The sequence below is a fragment of the Strix uralensis genome, chromosome 3, assembly GCF_047716275.1.
Source record: "Strix uralensis isolate ZFMK-TIS-50842 chromosome 3, bStrUra1, whole genome shotgun sequence".
NCBI classification, from domain to species: domain Eukaryota; kingdom Metazoa; phylum Chordata; class Aves; order Strigiformes; family Strigidae; genus Strix; species Strix uralensis.
The window spans coordinates 27,034,540-27,055,650 of record NC_133974.1 but is presented as its reverse complement, the minus strand read 5'-3'; the positions used below and the strand labels follow the sequence as shown (position 1 = coordinate 27,055,650).

General features: G+C 39.3%; 1 protein-coding gene across 1 annotated transcript; it reads right to left on the bottom strand.

Annotated features, from left to right (window-relative positions):
- Positions 1-443: 443 nt before the first annotated feature.
- On the bottom strand, positions 444-20,432 carry LOC141941740 (uncharacterized). The gene is made up of 6 exons (XM_074864714.1): positions 19,623-20,432; positions 17,258-17,494; positions 15,398-15,487; positions 14,647-14,724; positions 12,826-12,921; positions 444-1,088 (listed from the first exon to the last, which is right to left on the bottom strand). The coding sequence occupies exons 1-6, from the start codon at positions 20,106-20,108 to the stop codon at positions 936-938; spliced, it is 1,140 nt and encodes a 379-aa protein (XP_074720815.1). The 5' UTR covers positions 20,109-20,432; the 3' UTR covers positions 444-935.
- Between the last annotated feature and the right edge of the window lie 679 nt (positions 20,433-21,111).

Sequence of the window (21,111 nt, the reverse complement as noted above, 5' to 3'; positions counted from 1 at the left end):
CTCAAAATGCATTAGAAACCTGAAAAGCAGTGAAGAGGATTAAAGGATTGAACACTGTTGTACAATAACATTTGGTCTTAAATGCTTACCTCGTATATGTGCATATATATATATAGACACACATATATATATCTATATGAAACACTGGCATATCGCAGTAAGGCATATTTAAGGTGTTCTGTTTATATGCAAGTCAGGAGAAGAAGTAAAAGAGTCTCAGACAGTTCCTCAAGCATAAGAAATCGCTTCTCAGTTCACTCTCAGGTGGATAGTTGCATAAGATGCCTCCTGCATTTAGGTCTAATAAAACGTAACTTACAGGTCCTGTTCAAATCTGATATATGTTTGCATTACTGATAAGCCTGAAGAAACTATTCTTTCTTACGCTAGAATGAGATACAGAATTCCAATGGAAATAACATTTGGAAAAAAAACAACACTATTTAAAAGACAGAAAGGATTTTTTATTCTCATAGAAAACAACATTAAAAGGTACAATTCAAAGGAACCTGGGGGTAGACAGAAGGGTGAGCTATATAGACAAAACATAGACTCAAGATTTTAAAAAAAACCCTAACTATACAATTGTTTTCAGTGTGTTTCCAAATGGGTAAAGTTCTGAATAAAAATCAGCTGCTCTTTTCAGCATTGCATTTAGGTGCTATAGGACACCCTGACAAGTGGCTATTGAAGCACACAGTGACATTCACATAACCTCACCCAGCACATTTTGTTACAAGTGCACAAGTTCTGGCCAAAGGAAAGTTCAAGGCAAAGCAATACAAACACAGGTTCTTCTCCCCCAGCTCAAATCCATTCTCCGTGTAATGGTTTTTCCTACAAATAAGGCATAGCGGTTCAAGTACTATACATTAAAAGTAATCGAACAATGGGAAAGAAAACCACCCGTGAACTCTTTCCAGAAAAGTACTTTATTAGGGAGGATAAAAAGCACTGTTCAGACAGTCCGAATAGACATGGCCTTCTGCGCTGTCAGGCTCCTCGGGTTCAAAGTCATCTGGGTCGGGGGGCAACTGATCAGTATCTTCATCGGAAGTGGAAGGGCGTGTGAGGATTATCCGAGGTATCTTCAGCAAAATGTGAAAGATTTCAGAGAAAAGAGTCAGATCAAGAGCAGGGAAGTGTTTAAAGGGGATATTTTATAGGGACAGGGGAAGCAGATGATGAGAAAAACATGCGAGAGATGTAATGCCGCAGGGCTTCCTGACAGGTGAGCTGTTCTATGCCAAAGATTGCATTGATAATTAAAGCAAAATTGAAATAAATTGCCTTTTCCTCTCATTAGCTATTTTTTTTTTTTTAAAATTCCATAGGAAAAAAGAAAAAAAAGATTAAAATATCTTTAAAAAAACAAAGACAAGTTGAAGAATATACATCTACTTTTATTTAACTCCATTACTCATTAAATTCATGCACCTGAAAGCAATAAAGGATTAATTAAGGACCATACAGCATATAAATTACTGATCTTGAAAATTTGCATATTTTGGCTTTTTTGCTGACAAAATATATTTAAGGGAAACATTAAGACAAAATATCAGTGTGTAACTTTGTTAGTTAATAAATATGCATACATGGATTTGATTCATACCAATTTTTTGGCCAAGAATTTTGTGTTCTTTGAGAACTATATTGTAACATTTCAAAATTAATTTAAATGCTGTAACTGAGAAAAGAGAAGGATGTCAGGTTCTTTATGTATAGCCAAATAATGTATCAGTAATGGTTGTATCAATGAATGCATTATTACAAATTTAACTCCGATGCACAAAGTCATCCTACTTTTTACTAATTTCCAAAAAAAGTTTAACGTAATGAAAACAGATATAACAGTAAGACGATATATCTAATGAGCAGGTAATATAACAATGTGTAATAAATAAAATGTCCATCTTACCAGTAGTCTGAAAATTTTCAAGAAAGGTAGTATTTCTTATTTATCAGCTACTTTGTTGCATTTCTTCACACCTTATAAGAATGTTTAATGTTGACACAATTCAATTGTTTAGATATTATTTCATTGCTGTACATTATTTGACTTAAGAAATGACACAAGCCCATAGGTGCTTCGTGGCTGTTCAGCTAGCCAGCCAGTAGGTTTCTTCATTTAAGTAAAATGAGTTATTCCCCAGGCTCCATCAACTGCATTAGCTCTGACTCCACTGACTCTTGCGGGTCTGGCACCCCCCTAGCTTGCAGGCAGGCACAGCACACTTAGATACCAAAATGTAGGTGTCAGTCCGGAGTTGAATCTCACCCATGATAACTGTAAACTAATTTTAAAACCACACATAAATTTAGTTATAGTCACTGGTGTATTAAATGCCCAATTCTATCTCCTTCCCCCCCCCCTTTTGTTTAGACTAAGGATACATTTCTGGAAGCTTTAAAGACCTGTATAGAGGTCATCATCCAGGACTTACTGGCCAAGCTAACAACTTCTGGGAAGATTTGCTTCTGTCATTCATACCTGACAGCATTTATAAGCTTTCTATGCACTGGATGTTTCTCTTGGCTCTATCCATTGCTGAAAGATGTTTCTTTCTTAACAATAGCCAGCAGCCAGCTGCTTTGTGATACAGCAAATGCACATCCTATAGTACAGGTGGTATACTGGGTCATACATTGAAATCCCACCACCTCAAAAACTAGTGCAGAGGTCTATGCCCCTGCAGAAATCTCCAGGACCAGGCTTTGCATTTCATTGATCTGTCTGTTCAAAGCCTGGGGAAGACCCTTCTTTGCATATGGTGCCAGTCAAAAAAGAGACATGCACTTTTCCCCAAGACCAGTCCTTCATTTTTAAACTTTTTAATTAATTATCTACATCTGAAAGAACATAAATCTGAAATTGTAACAATATTGCTAGAGGAACAAATCCCATAGGATGCTCAGTTCTGACACAAATACTCTTTCACATTTCTCCCAATGTTCAATACATTGCAAGCTGTAGTTAGGCTCTCACAACTTTCTGAAAAACTCATCTCATTTCCTTAATGACACACTCTCTCCTACGCCCATGGTCTGAAAGCCTGCACACCTCTCGCACCTGAGATGCAGCAGAGCCTCTGGAGGACATCCCCTCCCCGCCGGCAGCACGACTCTCCTACCAATGCCCCTGGTTAGATTCCCCATTAGATGACCACCTGCCCACCAGTTCATGCTTGTCCAACATTTGTACAGTAACTGTATCAACCACTTCTGGGAAATAAATGTTGTTGAGGGAAGTCTTTCATCCAGTCTTTCATGCTGCTGCAGATAAAGAGGAACCGGCACCAAATGACTGACCAACTTCCTACAGTGGAGGCTGAACAGCATCTCATCCCAGAAGTGCTGCAAAGCTGGAAACCTGCGCTCCCAAGAGGAGAGCGGGCTCAGCTCTGATCTACAGCAGTCCCTCCGTATCCTCTCCAGGCAGATGAAAGCTTGCATGTACACCCACTCATGCTGATTCAGAGACATACTGCTGAGTTTCTCTAACAAACCAAATATTCTGGTCCAACTGCAGCCGTGTCCTGTCCCTCTGCTGTCTGCACACGGCCCTGACCACTCTCCCTCTCAAACCCCATGCAAATCCATACCACTGCTGTCCCCAAACCCACCACTGCGGCCAGTTGTCCTGCTCTGCTCCCAATGGGATGTGGAGGACCCCCAATTTCCTCACAGATGAATCGCAGGTATCAATGGCAAAACAACTCTTGGTTGTGGATTCTGTCACCTACACAACTGCAAATTGAGAGCAAATCCAATTAAGTAATAGAATATGCATTTGTACACGATCTAATTCAGTGAAAAGAGACTCAGGCCTCTAGTTTCTCTCTCCTATCATTAAAAGTTACCAGTTAATCTCCAGAAAAAAAAAAAAAAAAAACAACAACAAAACAAAACAAAAAACAGCACAAAATGGATGCAAGAAACACTCATCATAGCTCTAACCACAGTGGCATTTCCATCTTCACTGAACTATCCCCTAGGAACCCAGCACTCTTTCTGTCACTGCCTTCACATTCACCCTGCCTCCAGGAAAATCACAATCTAAGCTTTATCAGCTTCCTTTCCTCTTTCAGTTTTGTTTTTTAAAAAGTAACAAAACTCAACAACTCTAAACTTGCATTATCTTGTGTTCAATCCTTTTCTTAAACCCAGTGCTTCTCTTCCCAGAATCCCAGGGGGATTTTACCCTTGCTTTCAGATTTTCATGCTTATCTTCATTGACTGCAGTTTCACCCTACTAAATAGGCAAGCTTTGCTTTTGGAGCTTTTCTTTAATATTCATATTTGGATGTACATTTCCTGGTGCATCACGACTGAGGGAAGACAGAACGTGCAAAAAAAAGTCACAGCAAAGAGGAAGCAAACTATTTCCACTGCCCATGACAGACAGGGCAAGACAGAGACATTTAGGATGGAAACAAGGAAAATCCTTCCAGCATAGGCAGCTGAGGCTTAAAAGAGTCACTTGCCTAAGGCATGCAGAAAGGTGTAGAATTTCCATCTTCTACTAGTAACTCTTCAGAATAAATTGATCCTGGTGTAGGAGGACAGATTATCCAGGATCCTGTGTTGTTCCATTGTTTTACTCCACTAATTTTTACTGAATAGTGCCTGAACTTGTTTTAAAGATTTCTGTTGAAATCGCAAAGTCCTCCTACTCACTTTCCATCATCATGCACTCATTATTAAAATAATACCTGAAGTACCAGTTAATCTCAAACCATCAAAATATGTAGAATGCTTTTTCAGAAAAATGTATGATTAATCATTTGAAACAGGTTACTATTTTTGTTTATTCCCCTGAAATTATATTTTCAGTGCATAAAAGTAAAATTCACAAAGGACATGTCCTGTACCAAAACCAATGTGTTCACATAGTGAATTTCTTTCACTACCTTGTTTGCATCTTTCTTACACTTTTTCAGCATAAACACTAAGACTTTGGACACTATAAAGATTCACTAAAAATTTTCATTTTGTTTAAATCAGGCATAGCTAGAAATCAAATTATTTCAGACACTCTCATTTAATGGAATTACCACCCTCCACTGAAAGTTGGAGTCCAACTACACTGCAAGAAACAGTAAAACAAACCCATCTAAATAACCTGGGGCAATTCAGCTGTGGTGTTGGCTGCAAACATTCTGTCGTATTGAAACAGGATAGGAAAAAACCCACAACTAGGTATGATGCTTCAGGTGAAAGTATCTTCTTAAAGCATGATAAATGTCTTGCCAACCAGTTAACATCCAATAATTTTTAATTTCCTGTTGTGCACATATGCTTTCCTTTTCCACTTCTAATAAAAATGTTTGTCCAAAAGTTTGCAGAACAGTCCATAAAGGACAGTTCATTATGTCTTTTTATAACCTTTTAAAAACCAAAACCAAACAGAACAAACCCCAACAACTTTTTTCTCTTTTAAAAGCCTTCCCCTTCCCCTGATCACCCCCCCACAGGCCCATACTCAAATCTTAACGGAAGAAGAAAGCTCTCAAGGCAATAGTCACAGTTAAAGCCCAAGCTTCACATGAAAGGCGTAACCATCAGCAACAGGGCAAAGCATGGCTGAGAGCAAGGCCAGCTGCCAGGGAGAGAGGCTACAAATCAGAAAGTGATATGACACATGAAAAGCCCAATTTTGAAAGAACAGGGGCAGGGGAAAAGGATTTTGACTGGCTTTTTGGAAGAAAACCAGTCATACTTTTAACCCTAATTCAAACAGAACACTTTCTAAAGAAAATATTCCCCAGCTAGAAAATACCTCTAATAGGGAAGCCTGCCTAGTTCAACTCCATATATCTAAATAGTACATATTTTTGAAATTTGACTTAACAGGTGATCTTCACTGACACCAGTGCTAAGGCTGGTGCCCTTCAGCTGGTGGAAATAGGGGAAAATAAAACAATCTACCCAGCTGAGAGCATTTACAGGGTTTTGTGTAAACCTCATGAATGTTATGATTTCATACTTAATTTTACCTTTTTTTGTCATCACTGGTGATGGTAGTAGAATTTTAGACTTGAACAACAGGAAATTCAGACTTCTCTCTAAGCAATGAAAACATGCCTTTGCTAGATGCAAAAGGCTGCATTTGATCATGACTGTGTTCATAGAAGAAACTCTCTAAATCAAATTCAAAGTGAAGGAGGGCATTTAGTCATGCCTAAAAAATGTTACACAGCTGGATTTTTAAGTAATAGTTTTAAAAAGAAGATGCCAAAATGGATCCAACAAGAACAGCAGAGCATGGGCTGATCAACTGCTGTACAGTTCAGACCAAACTGGCATCTGGTGGCTTTTTTAACGGAAGAGATGTGATGTTTCACTCCCAAAGACAGAGACAACAGATAAAAGCAACCTTCTTCCCAAGAGAAAACATACAGGAAATGGAAGGTAAAGAAGGAGAAAGAGATTTAATTAATTCCTTGTGAATTTATTACCCACAAGCAATCTCTCTGCCAGGCAGAAGGGGGCAGGGCAGCCAGCATGCAGCAGGGAAGGCAGATGGGGCAGGAGGCAAGGGAGGCACGACAAAAACCACCTATGCACAGCCACATGTATGAAACCGTATGAATTTGCAAACCCTGTCTAGGCATTCAACACAGCTTCTCTTTCATAGCATGTTATTAGGAACATTTTAACCAGCATGTGTTTTATGGTCCACCATCAACACTCCTGGTCTCGGAAATCCCTGGCTGCATCCCTTTCCCCAGCACATTACAGTGCTATTTCACTGCTTTTGAGGCCTGTGGCCAAGCTGCAGAAATTGTGAAGTCAGGTGGAGAGAGAGGTATAATCCTCTCCCGCACCTTGAGGAAGATAAGTTATGGTCAGACACCAGAAGACCTCTGCAAAAGGAAAGCAGGGTGGCCTGCGCTGCTGTGCTCTGGGAGCGGCTGGCTCATGACAGCACCTATTGCTGCTCAGGGTTGGGAGAGGGCAGCACATAATTCAGTTTATCCTTACACTTGGAGCAGCCACATGGCTCTCAAGCACTGCCAAAGACTTGCGCCTGAGCTTTGGCACTGTGTTTTTGAATGTGCTGCCTCGATTTTGCATGCAGCAGCCCAGTGAGGGCCCTGAGCAGGGGCCACCCCACCAGCCCATCCCTATTCCCTGAGCTCATTGCTCTTCCCACACTGTGACTGGTGATGTGCTCCAAAACCTAATTCAGCTCAGCATGATTTCCTGGAGGTTTGATGCACCAGACAAGTGCCGCTGCAGGTGCTTCTCCCTAAAATTTCCTCTGGGGGAATTTTCTAGAAATTGATATATTTCAGAGGCCAGGTTTAAAACTGGTTATTTTCTCCAGTTCTTGTTGGAACAGCAAGAGAATACCTTGAATGTTTTATCTGTTTCCCAGTGTGTAGTAGATACAACATTTCAACATGACACATTTAGAGTGAAGCTCCTTTCTGTTCTTCCTGTCCAGCAGTTCAATGCCTCCCATGGGCAATGCACAAGGGCAAGGAAGAAGGAGTTCAGTCAAACTCACCATCACATTTTGTAGCAGACAAAAATGAAAAATCAATGTCTATTCTGTCATATCTGCAATGCCATCAGACACAAAAGGCTTTTACATGAGTCAAACTGCTTATGAAAATTGTCCTTGCTCCATTTCTTTAATCTTCGAATGCACCACTGGGTAGTGACTTCCCTGACACTGGAACATGATACACAGATTTTCATTTAAGTGCTTTCTGTGTCATCATTTATGGTCTCATGCTATAAAAACAATGAAGAAGATGCATTGCTTTGATCACATTTGGACACTTAAAAGGTACGGCCCGCATAAGCTGTGCTACCCACAGCCCAAGTTACCAACCCTCTGATTCTGAAGAAAGCTCATCACCCCCATGAAAGCCAATGGTCATATCTGAATGCCTGCAGGAATTCAGTACAGCCTCCTTCCCTAATGAATTCCCAGAGTCCATGAGGACACCCTTCACAAGGGAAGATGTTGCTGATCATTTGTGTGGTTGTTCAAACATTTATCCTCTTTTATTCTCAAATATGTCCTGCTGCATGGTTCCAGGTGCCTTGCTTGAGTCTACTTGTGTCTTGGATGTATTTTTGCTTATATTGACTGCAGTGCTTATATTGTCAACCATATGATGAGTCTACTTTGTAGATTTTTCTGCTTTAACTTTGTGGTATTTGAATATGGTATCTTGAAAAAATCAGTTAATGACTTTTTTTTTTTTTAAGGTTTTTCCTATTTAGCATTTTTAATTACAAGCTCTGCAAAATCCAAGAATTTAAAGTTTTAAGTGAGACAATTCTGACCGAGTCCTGTGACAAAACTACTTAAAAGAAAGAGAGAAAAAAAGATACACTGTGCAAGCAGAAGAATTTGTTTGAGCAGGAACTTAATCCCAAACTCAAAAAATAAATTTCCTAACCACTACACTATGGAGGTAAATATAGTGCCTATACCACACACCTTTCATCTTTCATCCTAACTCAGAAATACTGAGTTACTTAGATAAAAGTGGCATCAAACTAGCAGATGAAATGGAGAAGATCACATGGCAGATGGGTGCTTACACTCCGCTGAAGCTCACACGATCAGCACAGGGTTAGCTAAGCCAGCAAGGTTGCGCATGAGCTTCTTCACAAGTGTGTATAAACCTGCACAAGATGCAAGGCAGTGAGAAGTCAGACTCCTGACATCTAAAACTATCATACCTTGTCAGAATAAAAAAATAATAATACAAAAATACCAACACCCTTACCTGACAAGATTAAGAGTCCTTCACAAAAAAAACTTGAAGACTGAAATATTAGGTCATATGGTGTTATGGGAACAGGTCAAGCAAACACTGTCTGTGAGCAAGGTCTTTACTGTTTGAAACGAGTTTCAGAAGAAATCTGTCTTTGATAATGACAGTGACATTTTGAATCCCACTTTAGTTATCTTCTTTTATAGTGCTTCTCTGACCTGAGTGTTCTACTGGTTTTGCTTTTAAAATTGAAAGAAGTAAGACCATGACTAAAGAAACAAGAAAGTTTTACTATGCTTAAGTCGTATGATTACAATTTTCTGACATGGCTAGAACTAACCTGCTCAGATGAATAAATAAAGGGTTTGATAAGATTTTTAACTGGTATAAAGTACATCAAGAGTTTTTCCTGAAAAGTCTGTATCAGCTGGAAATTAAGATAGGTCTCCTGTGATTCTCATCCATGTAAGGTTTCTCATGACTTGCATCTAAACAATGTAGGAGAAAGGCAGAAAACCAGCAACCTATGTATTGTGGGAGCACAGTATATATGTTTATTCACTTTCTGCGGGCACAGGAGCATTTCACTTCCATGTACATCACAGGTTCTAGTACACTGAAGCTGTCTGCTTTCTCACCATATTTAGGAACATCTGATATCTTTGCATTTTTAACAGAGCAACCAAAACATTCGATCAGCTTGAAGAAGTTATTCAGGTTTTTCCAGTACTGTAAGTTTCTTTTACACAATCACTTTTAATTGATAACTCTTACTTTAAACTTCCTTGAAAATCTTCAATATAAGTACACTTGTACACCTGGTGAAAAAATTGAATTGAGGAAATTCCCAGGGCAAAGGCATACAATTAAAGAAAATAAAATGGTAAGAATTAAAGTGAAGAACTAGATTAAAATTTTTAAGAGATTTTATTTTAATTACAAAGTATTTAATATCCTTATGATGTTGATAGCTCCAAAAATGGATCAAAGAAGATCACGTAGTGATGCACATAATGAGGTGATAGAAGATGCTGAAACCTGTCAACACTCTCCATTCAGTCAGACAAAATCCACTGGGAGTTTCAGTCTGAGCTTGAATGAAAATATTTTTGATGGAGAAAGATTGTGCAGAGTTGGTTCTATGTCTGAGAGGATGACTAGAAAATAAGGAGCAGAGGGCAGAAGACAGAAATATAGAGAACTGGAAATAAAGACTCCAGATTCTAAGTTAAAGTTCCTTCTGTTAAAGTCAGCATGGGGCACTATTGGCAATGTTTGTATCCCTGTTTTTTTTTTTTTCTCCCTGTAGTTAGACATGCAATATTTTACACACAGTCTGCATGTACATAGCTGTATCAGTTGTGGTTCTAATCTGTTATATTTTGATGCACATCTTTACACAGACTTCTTTAAGATTACCATTTTAAAATCCAAAGACTTGGTTTCAGTTCAATTAAAATATTGTTTAATATGTATATATCAAAATAAAAAAGTCAAATAAACAGATTCCATATTTTTGAGGTGTGACTAACATAACTGAGACAAGTCTATAAAAAATAGTATGTAAAAAAGTATCTCATAATTAAAGTTCTGGGGCCTCTACATTTCAATAAAATAATCATAATCAAAACCACAGGCAATTCTCATTTTCCCTTCGCAAAACACTGACTCAGAGTGAAAGAACTTTTCTTCGTTTGTCCAATTAATTACTGGTCATTCACACTGTCATGAAATCTTAAAGCTGGCACAAAGGGCTTGAAATTGAGTTTGGCTGGATGAGTTAACAATTCAAATGAACCTTTTAGAAGAAGTTAGAGCAACCAGGCCCATGAAGAACAGAAAGCATACCTGAATCTGGCAGCAGCATCGCCCTTTGTAATGTCAGAGCACCAGGCTCAGAGACAGGATGGGTGATGGCAAGAGATGGCTAGAGGGCTATGGTTAGCAAGTAAGAGACAAATATTGTCACTAATAGCATATATGAAGAGTAAGTTTATTAAAATTCAGTAAAATTAAGTAAAAATGAAAAGCGAGTCTCTGCTGGAGGGCAGGAAGCAGCGATGACATGGAAGAGAAGCAGAAGGAAGATGGGCATCATCTAGCATATAATTCAGCCTTTGCAGGAAGAATAATAGGAGTCTTTGGATTCTTTGCCACCATGCTTCTCTCCTTCCCTCCCTTGATACAGAAGCACCCATCTTCTCTTGAAACCTAGTCAGAAATATGAAGGAACAAACCTTCCTAGATTCCTAGCAAAGAAGATTCTACATTAAGGTCCTACTGCCATCTGCTTATCTGAACATGCAAAGCATGTCCTCTATAAGAAGCCAGGGTGTAAACATTTTTCAGGTAAGACAGTTACTGAGGAATAAGAGGAACTTCACCAGAGTAAACCCTGAGCAAGAGCAGATGAGATACTGACCGGTTCCTGAGTCAGCAGAATACTCCTCAAAAGCCCATAAACCCTAAGACTGACGAATGCTGCTCTAAGTTAAAGGCAATAACATACACAGTTTGCTACAGCACAAAGATTTTGATTTAAAAAAGAAACAAAACCAGAAATACAAATGTTCCTCCATGAAAGAACTTGCACACTAACTACTTTTGACACTTGGAACATATTCAGCCAGTTGACTCCCTCTGTGCATCATGCTCTAAGGTAAGTAGCTTGGTCTAACGTGCCTCCTCCTCCCCTTGCAGCTTAAGAACTTTAAAGGGAGGCATTATTTTCCAAGAGGCATATAATATAAAACACGGTCATTTCCTCTTTTTGGCTGAAAACACTAGAAGTCAGATACTACTGCAACAGATCCAGGCCACTAGCAATGTGTGAATCAACCCTTTCAACAGTGGTTCCTCTAACAGGAAGCCTCATGCTTCCTGCAATGTGAGTTAAGACTGTAAGAAACAGCTATCAAGTAGAGCTGGAAAAAATAAAAATTATGGAAGTGTTTTCAACTGGAAAATAAAACTGGTCTACATGTTTCACAAGATGATGTTGGAGATGAGAGGCCTCAAAATAAATTTATTTAAGCAACTGAACATAAGAGAAAACCTTTGTTAGTCCATCTCATAGACAAAAGCTGCAGCTCAGGCCTTCATAAATAGTAATCCACATAGGAAATCAGAGGAAACCAGATTTGCATGGTCTATTTGCTTATTTTTCAGTCAACTAACAAATCACATTATTTTTAAAAACGTGAATGGTTAATAAAAACTGAATGTGGCCTTTGATTACAGTCTTTTATGTAATAGATGAACTTTCATTTTTTGCCATTAGCTGGGTTGTGAATAGTATTCTTGAAAGAGGATAGGCTGGAAAAGGCTGGAAGAAGAGGAATCAAACAAAGCATTCCTTTGGCATTTGCTGTAGGAGAAACAGTTGTTGTTTCCTGGTATTTCAGGATTAATATGAGTAGGATGCTTTTTAACCTTAATCATTCAGATACCTTGATCTTATTGTATCTTCCTAGTAAAGTCATAACCTCAAGTGTGCAGGCAGATGGCCATGATTGGGGGAGGTCTTCAGAGGGTTGAATTTTTTAGAAAAGTTCACAGAAGTGGATCAGATTTCTAAAAGCCACCCTGCAGGCTTGGCCATTTCCTTTTGTGATGTGTGTCGTCTGACATCAGCCACCTAAAATATGGGCGTGCAGTCTTAGCCTGTCACTCAAGTTCCCCTTTGAATCAAAAGACAAAAATGGTCACTTCTAGGTAGCAGCTCAACCTCTTCCTCCTAAAAGAGGCACGCTGGAGATGCTGCTCCTTCCATTAGCTAGGGAAAGAGTCTAGACAACAGAGTAAACACTTAAGCTGGAGGGAATGGACACCACTCTTACAGCCCCCAAACCACAGTGCTTCAAAAGCTCTGGTCTGCTGTACTGGTGCTTATCCAGGAGCCACGTCCCAGCTGCAGCGACAGTCAAGTAAACGCATGGTGGGGTCACTGATCTTTGGTACATGTTCTCCTCTTGTGCAGCCACTCACAAATTCTGTGCCAGTCTTTACCATCTTTACTAGCATTAATGACAGACAACATGTTAGCTAAGAATGATTCGTGACTCACTGGGGCCATCTTACTTACTTTTATTATGTGGTTTACTGTCGGGAAGGGGCTGCCCTTGGATGAAACTTCAGCAGGACCAGCATCAAGGGCACTGGGTTCTGAAACGAGGGATACCTTTAAAAACAAAGCAGCAGAAACACATATTTTTATTCTGAACGCTGTTTAAGAAGATCAATTCCCTCCCTCTCAAGTTAGTATACAAATGCCTGGCCCTATCATTATATATGGTTGCAAAAGCAAATAAAATTGCAATTCTTCCTGTTCCCCATTTTTGATGAACATACTGTGTATTTGAACTGCTGAAACAGTCAGTTCAAGAATAAGAAGTTGTAATACACAGTATTAAGAGAAAAATGCTGGTTATTTGTACACAGGTTAGTACTGTGGTCAAAACATTAGGACTCCTATAGCACAGATGAATGCATTAATTCCTTCTCATCTCCCACACATACAAAAAGCAAGAGATTTTTTTTCCACATTCTTTAAACAGATGAATGATTCTGCCATCTTGTGGGAGACAGAGAAATCATAACTATTTGTAGGATAACAACACCAGGACAGAACAGTATGGAACACAAATTTCTTCTCTTTTTTACTGGTTTCACTATTCATTAAATGAACAGACATTAGTAGCTAGTATATTTCAAATAGCCCCAAAAATAAGAATGAATTATAGCCTCACGGAGGAAACTGAGCTAAGTGGTTGATTTTTAAGATACTGACTTTACCAGAAACTCTGCTCAAAAATCCTGGTTTCTTTTCCCTGATGATCTAATAATGTGAAATACGTAAAGAATTATTTAAAATTCTCTCACACATGTTAAAATACAAAAATTAGATAAGGATAATCCTTTCATAAAATAAAAAAGATAAAATAATACAGAATTTTATCCATAATTAACCTTTTAAAAAGATGTTAAACTAACATTCATATGTGTATTGTGGAACACAATCCTCTATTAATAAGTCTATAGCATAGTTTTACAGAATCAGTAGATCAATTAATCATTAATTTGTCTTTGTCCGATACAGGTTGTATCCTTATTCCTAGCAATTTAATAGACATACAATATTGCTTGCTCTATCCTACCTTAATTCAACAAGGAGTATGCTAGAGTAAAAACTATTAATTTAAGCAAGTATAAATGACAGTTTAAAAAAAACAAGAGTTGAAAAAAACTATGGACCAGTTTCATCTCAAAGTAATTTTGTAGAGGCTCTCCTCCCACTCTACCTTTTTCAGCAGGTGGAAACCAAACAGTAGGTCAAAAATATATATCACAAAACCGTACGTGATCATCACTGCTCTTGGGAACCTCTTGAAGATCAAGAGAGTGGCTTCTGCTAGGAAAAACGAGGATTGAGATGGAGCAGCCCTAGACACACATTTATGCCTTGGCACTCTAAGCCTCCATCAGGGGAGTTACTTTGAGCTGTTCTCTCCCAACTAAAAATTACCTTGGAGAAACAAGCTCATCTAGTCTATATTTACTTGTAACAACTGCAATAAACTCATCTAGTAAATCTAATACAATGTCATAAGAAAGCTTCTTGAACCAAGTACAACTGCAGTTGTGCTATCATAACTACTTACCAAGACCATTATTCTCCTTTATGAATCAACCATTTAAGTGAGTAATATTTTGTTAAGCACTTTGAACAGAAAGATCTGAAAACAAGAATATAACAGAAGGAATGCTACAATTTAATGTTATTATCATTTCTTTATAATGTAGTCTGGGAAGTAACTAAAAAGCTAAGGCAAGCTTAGATCTAGATCTCAAATTTCCCAACTCTTGAGTGATTAAAGATAACAACAAAAGAACACAACCCATTTACCTCTGCCACTCTGTCTCCTGCTTGTATCCCAGCCAGGTCTGCTGGACCATATTTCGGCAGCCGTGCAGTCATGATCCCCTGGTAATACAAAAGACAGGTTTCAGACCTGACAAGGTTTCTTTCATTGTTCTTAGATGAAAAAAGCAAATGGGAAGTAATTAATTTTCAAGACTTGTTGTTCTGCCGCCTCTATTAAAATAAAAACTAAATGTCTTAGCACATTAGCAAGAAAAAATAAAAAAGCCTCCATGGCTGACACATACAACAATGAACAGAAGTCATTAATTGTTTAAACTGTGCCATGGGGGACAGACTGGGAAACAAAGATTTATTTAAATGATAATTAAGTGAGAAGATGTGAGAAACACTTCTCTCAAATCAAGTTTGCTCCTGGGAATGAGCAAATGGGATGGGAGAGGCATGTGGATTGCCAAGGGAGTGACCCCAAAGTAAGGTAGAACTTGGAAACTAGCCAAAAGTGTTTCAGCTATCAGGTTGTCTTTGGAAAATCATTGGTTTACATCAGGTTTTCTCTCCAAAATTATCCCTCCAGAAGCTTCCCCATCTACTGTCAGCTTCTACTTTGGGAAATAAGTTACCATGTTTATCCTTGTTAGTTTTATTATGAAGACAGTGATGTTACATTGAGGACAACCTCAGAAAGAAAACAACAAAACACAACAGCTTCAAAGAACTGCTCATCAGTTTCTTTCTAATGATTACTAGATAAATTTTGAGTAATGAAATGCACCTCATCATTGTCTTTACATGGAGATGAGCCCTTTCCACCAGCAATGCTAATACCAAGACTCCCCATTTGACTGCACACAGTAATGGTTATCTGGAAAAGAATTATAATGGATAAGTGGCCTGATTAATCAAAAACATTGCCTATTAATTACATGACCAATGAAAATCTACCTCCCACTCTGAACACCAGCAGCTTTGCCCCTCTTGAGCTCAGCCCAGACTAAAATAGTGCTATGCTTAAACACTGGCACATGCAAGACCAGTCTCTACTCTTCAATAACACCAAGAATGCATTACTTCTCCAGGTTTTAGAGTCATGCCAAAACCATATAAGGCTGTTTATAAGGCTGCTGACCAAATCAGTTGTTTCATAAAACCCACCAATTTACTGAGCATTCACGATGGCAACAATGCCAGTACACAGGAGGAGTGAAAAGTAAATATTTTTGGTAAGTTCATGGAAAACCTTTGCTTTGGAACCTCAGCTACAGTCTGATTTGCTTACTCTGTTTTGAGAACAGATAACTGAATTTGAGCACTATTACAGTAATTTTCTTTAAACAGGCTTTCTGTATGTATGTGTTAACTCCATCAAAAGATTTGACAGTACTCTAAGCATTGACTTAAAAGTAAAAATATCAGGAAGCTTTTAAAAAAGCAGCATGAATTGTAATCTATCTAGTCTATTCTCCTCCTGCTGGTATCAGTAAGAATTCAGTACAAAATCTCAGATAACATTTTGAATTTACAGAATTCACAACAAAGGCCAAATAAAATTAGTTTCAAGTTCCAAAGACAGCTTACATTTAAGAACTACTCCTCCCTGTTGTTGGTTTTTGTTTTTTGGGGTTTTTTTCTTTAGTATATAATATGCTTGGTAGTAAGTAATAATTTGCTAATTGCTAAAAAAACAATCACATTGAATTTACAGAACACCTTGCTATACTGTAGTGGAATCTGAATGCAAATTGCATTTCATCTTATCACATTAGCAAAATGCTCTTATTTTCACTGATTTGCTTCATATCACTAAGACAAATCAGAATTGAGTAACTTGTTATATTTTATAATTAAGAATATTTCAACTCAGCTGTGTTTCAGAATTTAACAATTGTATGCAGCTACTCTTGCACGTATAACATACTCATCTGAAATTCCTAATTCCTAAAAAGGTATGAAAATACCCTATCTGTCAAATGAAAACCACCCTGCCAAATGTTGCATTAGCCGCACGCTCAAGACTTCACAAGCCCATCATCACCAGCAGTGCTTTGGTGACAGGTCCCAGCACGGTGTCACACCAGGTGAGCTGCCTTTCCTGGCGCTGCATCCCATGACCCTGGGGATGCAGCGCAATTCTGCATTTCCCGCCCCACGGGTGGTCAGCAGAGGTGTGATCTGTACTGGGCCACCCCTGGGAGCCAACCCATAAAGCATGTTTCCTCCTCATGTGCTCCAGAGCACGCCAAGACCGGATATATCCACCGAGTTCAGAGTAGAGCTTTCTCCATAAACTTCAGCCCAAATCTTGCAGTCCTTGCTGATAAGTTTTCACTTTTCAAGGGACGGAGGCTGTCTCATGCCCTGAGGGTAAGGCCATGCCACTGCTCCTAAACCATGGATTAAGTGAAGACTCAGCTGAGTGCCCACCTGCACACACCCTTGGCTTGAATTTACAATGCCAAAGCTGGATATATAAAATGAGACAGTATCGAATGGCTACAAAGAAAGTGTTAGGTTTCTTTTTTTTTTTATAAACTGCCTTGCACAAGAAGCAGACTTCCCCATGGACACATGGACTTCCTCATGGACAAGCGAAGGCCACCCATCAGCAAGCCCAGCCCATGCAGCAGTCCAATACCTTCAGTGGGGGCTGCAGCACATCCATCATCCTTGATTCCTCCAGGATCCGGCTGCTCTCGCCAGGGAAGCTGCCCGCCGCCAAGATAGGTGGCTGCACCTTAGTGTTAGTCCCTGGAAGAGTCTTCCCCTTCATTGCCGACTTGTGCTTTACTTGAAGAGCTGTTCTGGTATTTCTTTGATCTCTCATGCTATCATCGGTATCAAAAAGGCTGCCAGAAAACTTGGAAATAGGTTCCTGAGGGTTAAAGATAATAAAGGTAAACATAATGACAGCAAGGAGAATACCTATCTGATATCCAGACCCTACCTGTGGTAAAGTGGATTTGTTCCTCTCTATCACATTAGGATTTGTTTCACTGAAGGCAAAACTGCAACTTTAAAGCTAATGTCCAAGTATCTTTATTTTACCACTATTTCTCTGGGCATGGTTTTCTCTCACATGGGGGTGGAAATTGTGGGAACAGGGAGAGGACTGGGACTCATACAGCCTCTCTCCAGATCCCCTGGCACACACAAGCACATATAACACACACATACACAACTAAACCCTGCAGTGCCCTATAAAAAGGATGGAGCATGAGAATGAGACTATTCTGGGCAGCCTCCGGCAGCTCAGTAGCACTGAATCTGTTGTCCCGGGGAAAGGAAGCACACATGAGGCAAAGGAAAGGGCTTTCCATACAGAAAATAAAACATTTCTCATAGTTCCTCAAGGTCTACGTTCTATTTTCGGGAGCACAGGTGTGAGAGGGAAGGCAGGTCCCTACCTTGCATTTACATCTCTAAGAGAAAATTTTGTTTAAGTAATTGGATTGACTATATTTAGCTGCAAATGGCAGTGAGTGGAGACATGCGAACTTAATGATTTAGGGGCCCACAATAAGTAGAACCTTAAATGTGAGGCATTCCAAAGCCTGCTTTGAAGCCTGGCTCTAAGCTTTACCTACTCCGAGATGCAGTGAGGAAGTGACAATGTCACCCTATGCTTAGCTAAACCACAAGGGCTTGAAAAAAGAAATACGTAATTAAAGCACATCCACCAAACAATTAAAGCTTCAGAAAAGTTTGACTGCAAAACACAATGACATTTTCCAGTTATCAGTTACGCGTGGCAAACTGGTTAAATTAAATTCAGCCATGATGTACAAATTCTGTTCACATTTTATGGATGCTTTATTTATATTTAGCTGATTTTTTGCTCCTTAATTTGATGGGTAAGGTTGAATCAGATCTTCATATTACCATAATCTTTATATCTTCTGTTGGCAGTAGAATGATACAGCAAAGAAAGGTCAACACCTTTGAAAATAAACCCCCTAAATGCCTTCCTAAGATTGGAAGTTTTATACCAGAAATAAAAAGCAGTGACATTACCATTTCTGTATAGAAACCCCACTGGGTTTTCCCACAATCTCTTTTTGGTTGGGATGGAAAGAATCATCGCCAACCCTGGTGAGAACAAACAAGGCATGATTGCTTCCTGTTTTTGCTTAAAATTAAAAGGGAATTTGTTTAGCTTTAACTCACATAAAACACTCATTATCTTTGTTCTCTTGAGATTCCTCTTTAACAGCACCGGGCTGACTAACCTGGACCCATGAGCAGTGCTGGGGTGCCATGGGTGTCAGGGAGAAAGGCTGGGAGCAAGAGCTGGGAATGGGGGGTGGTGGAGGGGCCATACCAGCAGCAGTTGGGGGCTAGGAAGGGAGTGGAGGTCCTGGCAGAGGAGCAGGAGCCCCAATTCCTCCAACTCCCAGCAAACATCTGGTGAGCAATGCCCTGAAAGGGAAAGGCTGAACGAGAGCAATCACAACCTCCTTTTCCCAGGCTATGACCACGAAGACAGTCAAGCTGCTGCCCAGGTGACAGACGCCTGGTGGACACAGGCTATAGAAACCACAGCATCCAGGGTTTCCCAGATGTCAGCATCCTGGAAAAGCACTACCCAAAACCAAACATGTAATGGAGGAACACTGCAACCTCATTTTTTCTACCATGCAGTTCCTGGGAGACATCAAGCTTCAAGCACTGCTAACAACCTGCTTACTTGAAAGAGATGAAGGGGTCTGGGTAACTGGGGATATAAGTTGGAGTAAAATAAAAGACATATTTCATCGTCACTCAGGTTACTCATCTTAACCTGCAAGTTGCACTGTACTCTTGGGGGGTTGGATGGACTGTTCAATTGCAAGCAAAGTAAAGGAATGAAACATTGAACATGATTCTGTACCCTCTGCACAAGCAAGGACGTGAAACTACAGGCAGTGCAGCCTCCCATTAACCCAAAGTGCTCAGTAGCACAGCACTGCAAGCAGATTGTAGTTTCTTGACTTGTGCCTCCTGACTTCAAGGAGACTACCTACATCATCAGGATCCTCCAGTTCCTCTGCTTCTTGCTCAGGACTGATCCTTCCTTCCCTCCATTTTCCATTAGCAGAGCTGAATTTGTACAGGTTACCACCATGAATACTTTCCTTTCCTTTCAACGAGGCCCAGCGAGAGCCCTGGGAGCTCCAGTTATGGCCACTGTACAGTTTAGGAGACTTGGGAAGCCACTTAATAGAGTCCTGAGAGGAAGATGACAAAAAAAACAAAAGGCAATGAATAGATTTTAAGAAAGTGATTGAAGTATGTATGTGCAGAAATTGTCTGGCAAGTTCTGCAAGGTAAGTTAGTATCTTGAAAATACCGGGTTTCCCCTTTTTACCTTGAGAGGTACCTTCAGTCCCAGAGACACTTTGCCAGTTAATGGGCAATACTGGTGATACAAAGAGCAAGCGAAGGCTGCTGAAATTAGTGGAAGCCTTCAAGGACTTACATGAGCGTGGAACCAAGCCCACCTTCAGCATCGTAAAGAAGAATTAATGATCAACAAGTCTTCAATAATGTTAAACTCTGTACTATTAAGAAAACAAACAAGAGTACTTAGACCTTTAGTGACCATCTCATTTCGACCTGAGTTTAAAAAACCTACCAAGTCACCCCCCTCTTTTCATTATTCATTGACTAAAATGTTCCATTTGTTGAATGGTCCCAATAAAAAGTACAATACTAAATTGATCTTTTCAGGTTTGCCGATTTTCAAAGTAATTATAGTCCAGTTTTCCCAAAACGTCCATTACTTATTTACATCCAAAAAACTCCACTTTTCTTCATACACAGAAGTTCATACATGACAAGCTGTGTCAGGGTTGCCTATATACCTTAATTTCACTGAACTTCAGAAGTAATTTTTCAAAGTAACCTTTAAGTTTTATTTTAATCTTGCCTTTAAATTTTCTTATGGTGATACAAATCCAATGGCAGAAAGCAGCCTGATGCCATATAAACAGATACATTAATGCTCATGTTCCAACAAGGCAAAGAGATGGAGAACAGAAACTAATGAAAAAATAATCAGCAAGCTTATGGTGGGCAATCAGCAGCACACAGTGACTTACACATTGTTTAAACACAGATATTTGATCCAGATTTAACAATTCTTAAAGCTTCCATTTTCCCTTTTAATGCAGAATGGTTATGTTCACACACATATTTCTTGCTGTTATCAGCACCCAGATGGCACTATCTCTATTAGATATAAGGTTGAGAAAGAAAAGGACATAGGACAAGACTGTCCATAGTGGACATATTGATTTGTCTTCAGCTCAAAGGAGCTCCCCTTGGGATTCTTCATTTGCTTTTGGTTTTAGGATGGCTGAAAAGACTAGCAAATAGACAAGAACAATATGTCAGTGTCTTGTTGGAAAAGAGTATAGACCTTTCTGTGAGTCCTGAAAAGGTCATAGCCCCAACAAAGGATCATTTGCATTGTACATAGACGGCATGATTGGCCTCTATAGGAAATTTGCT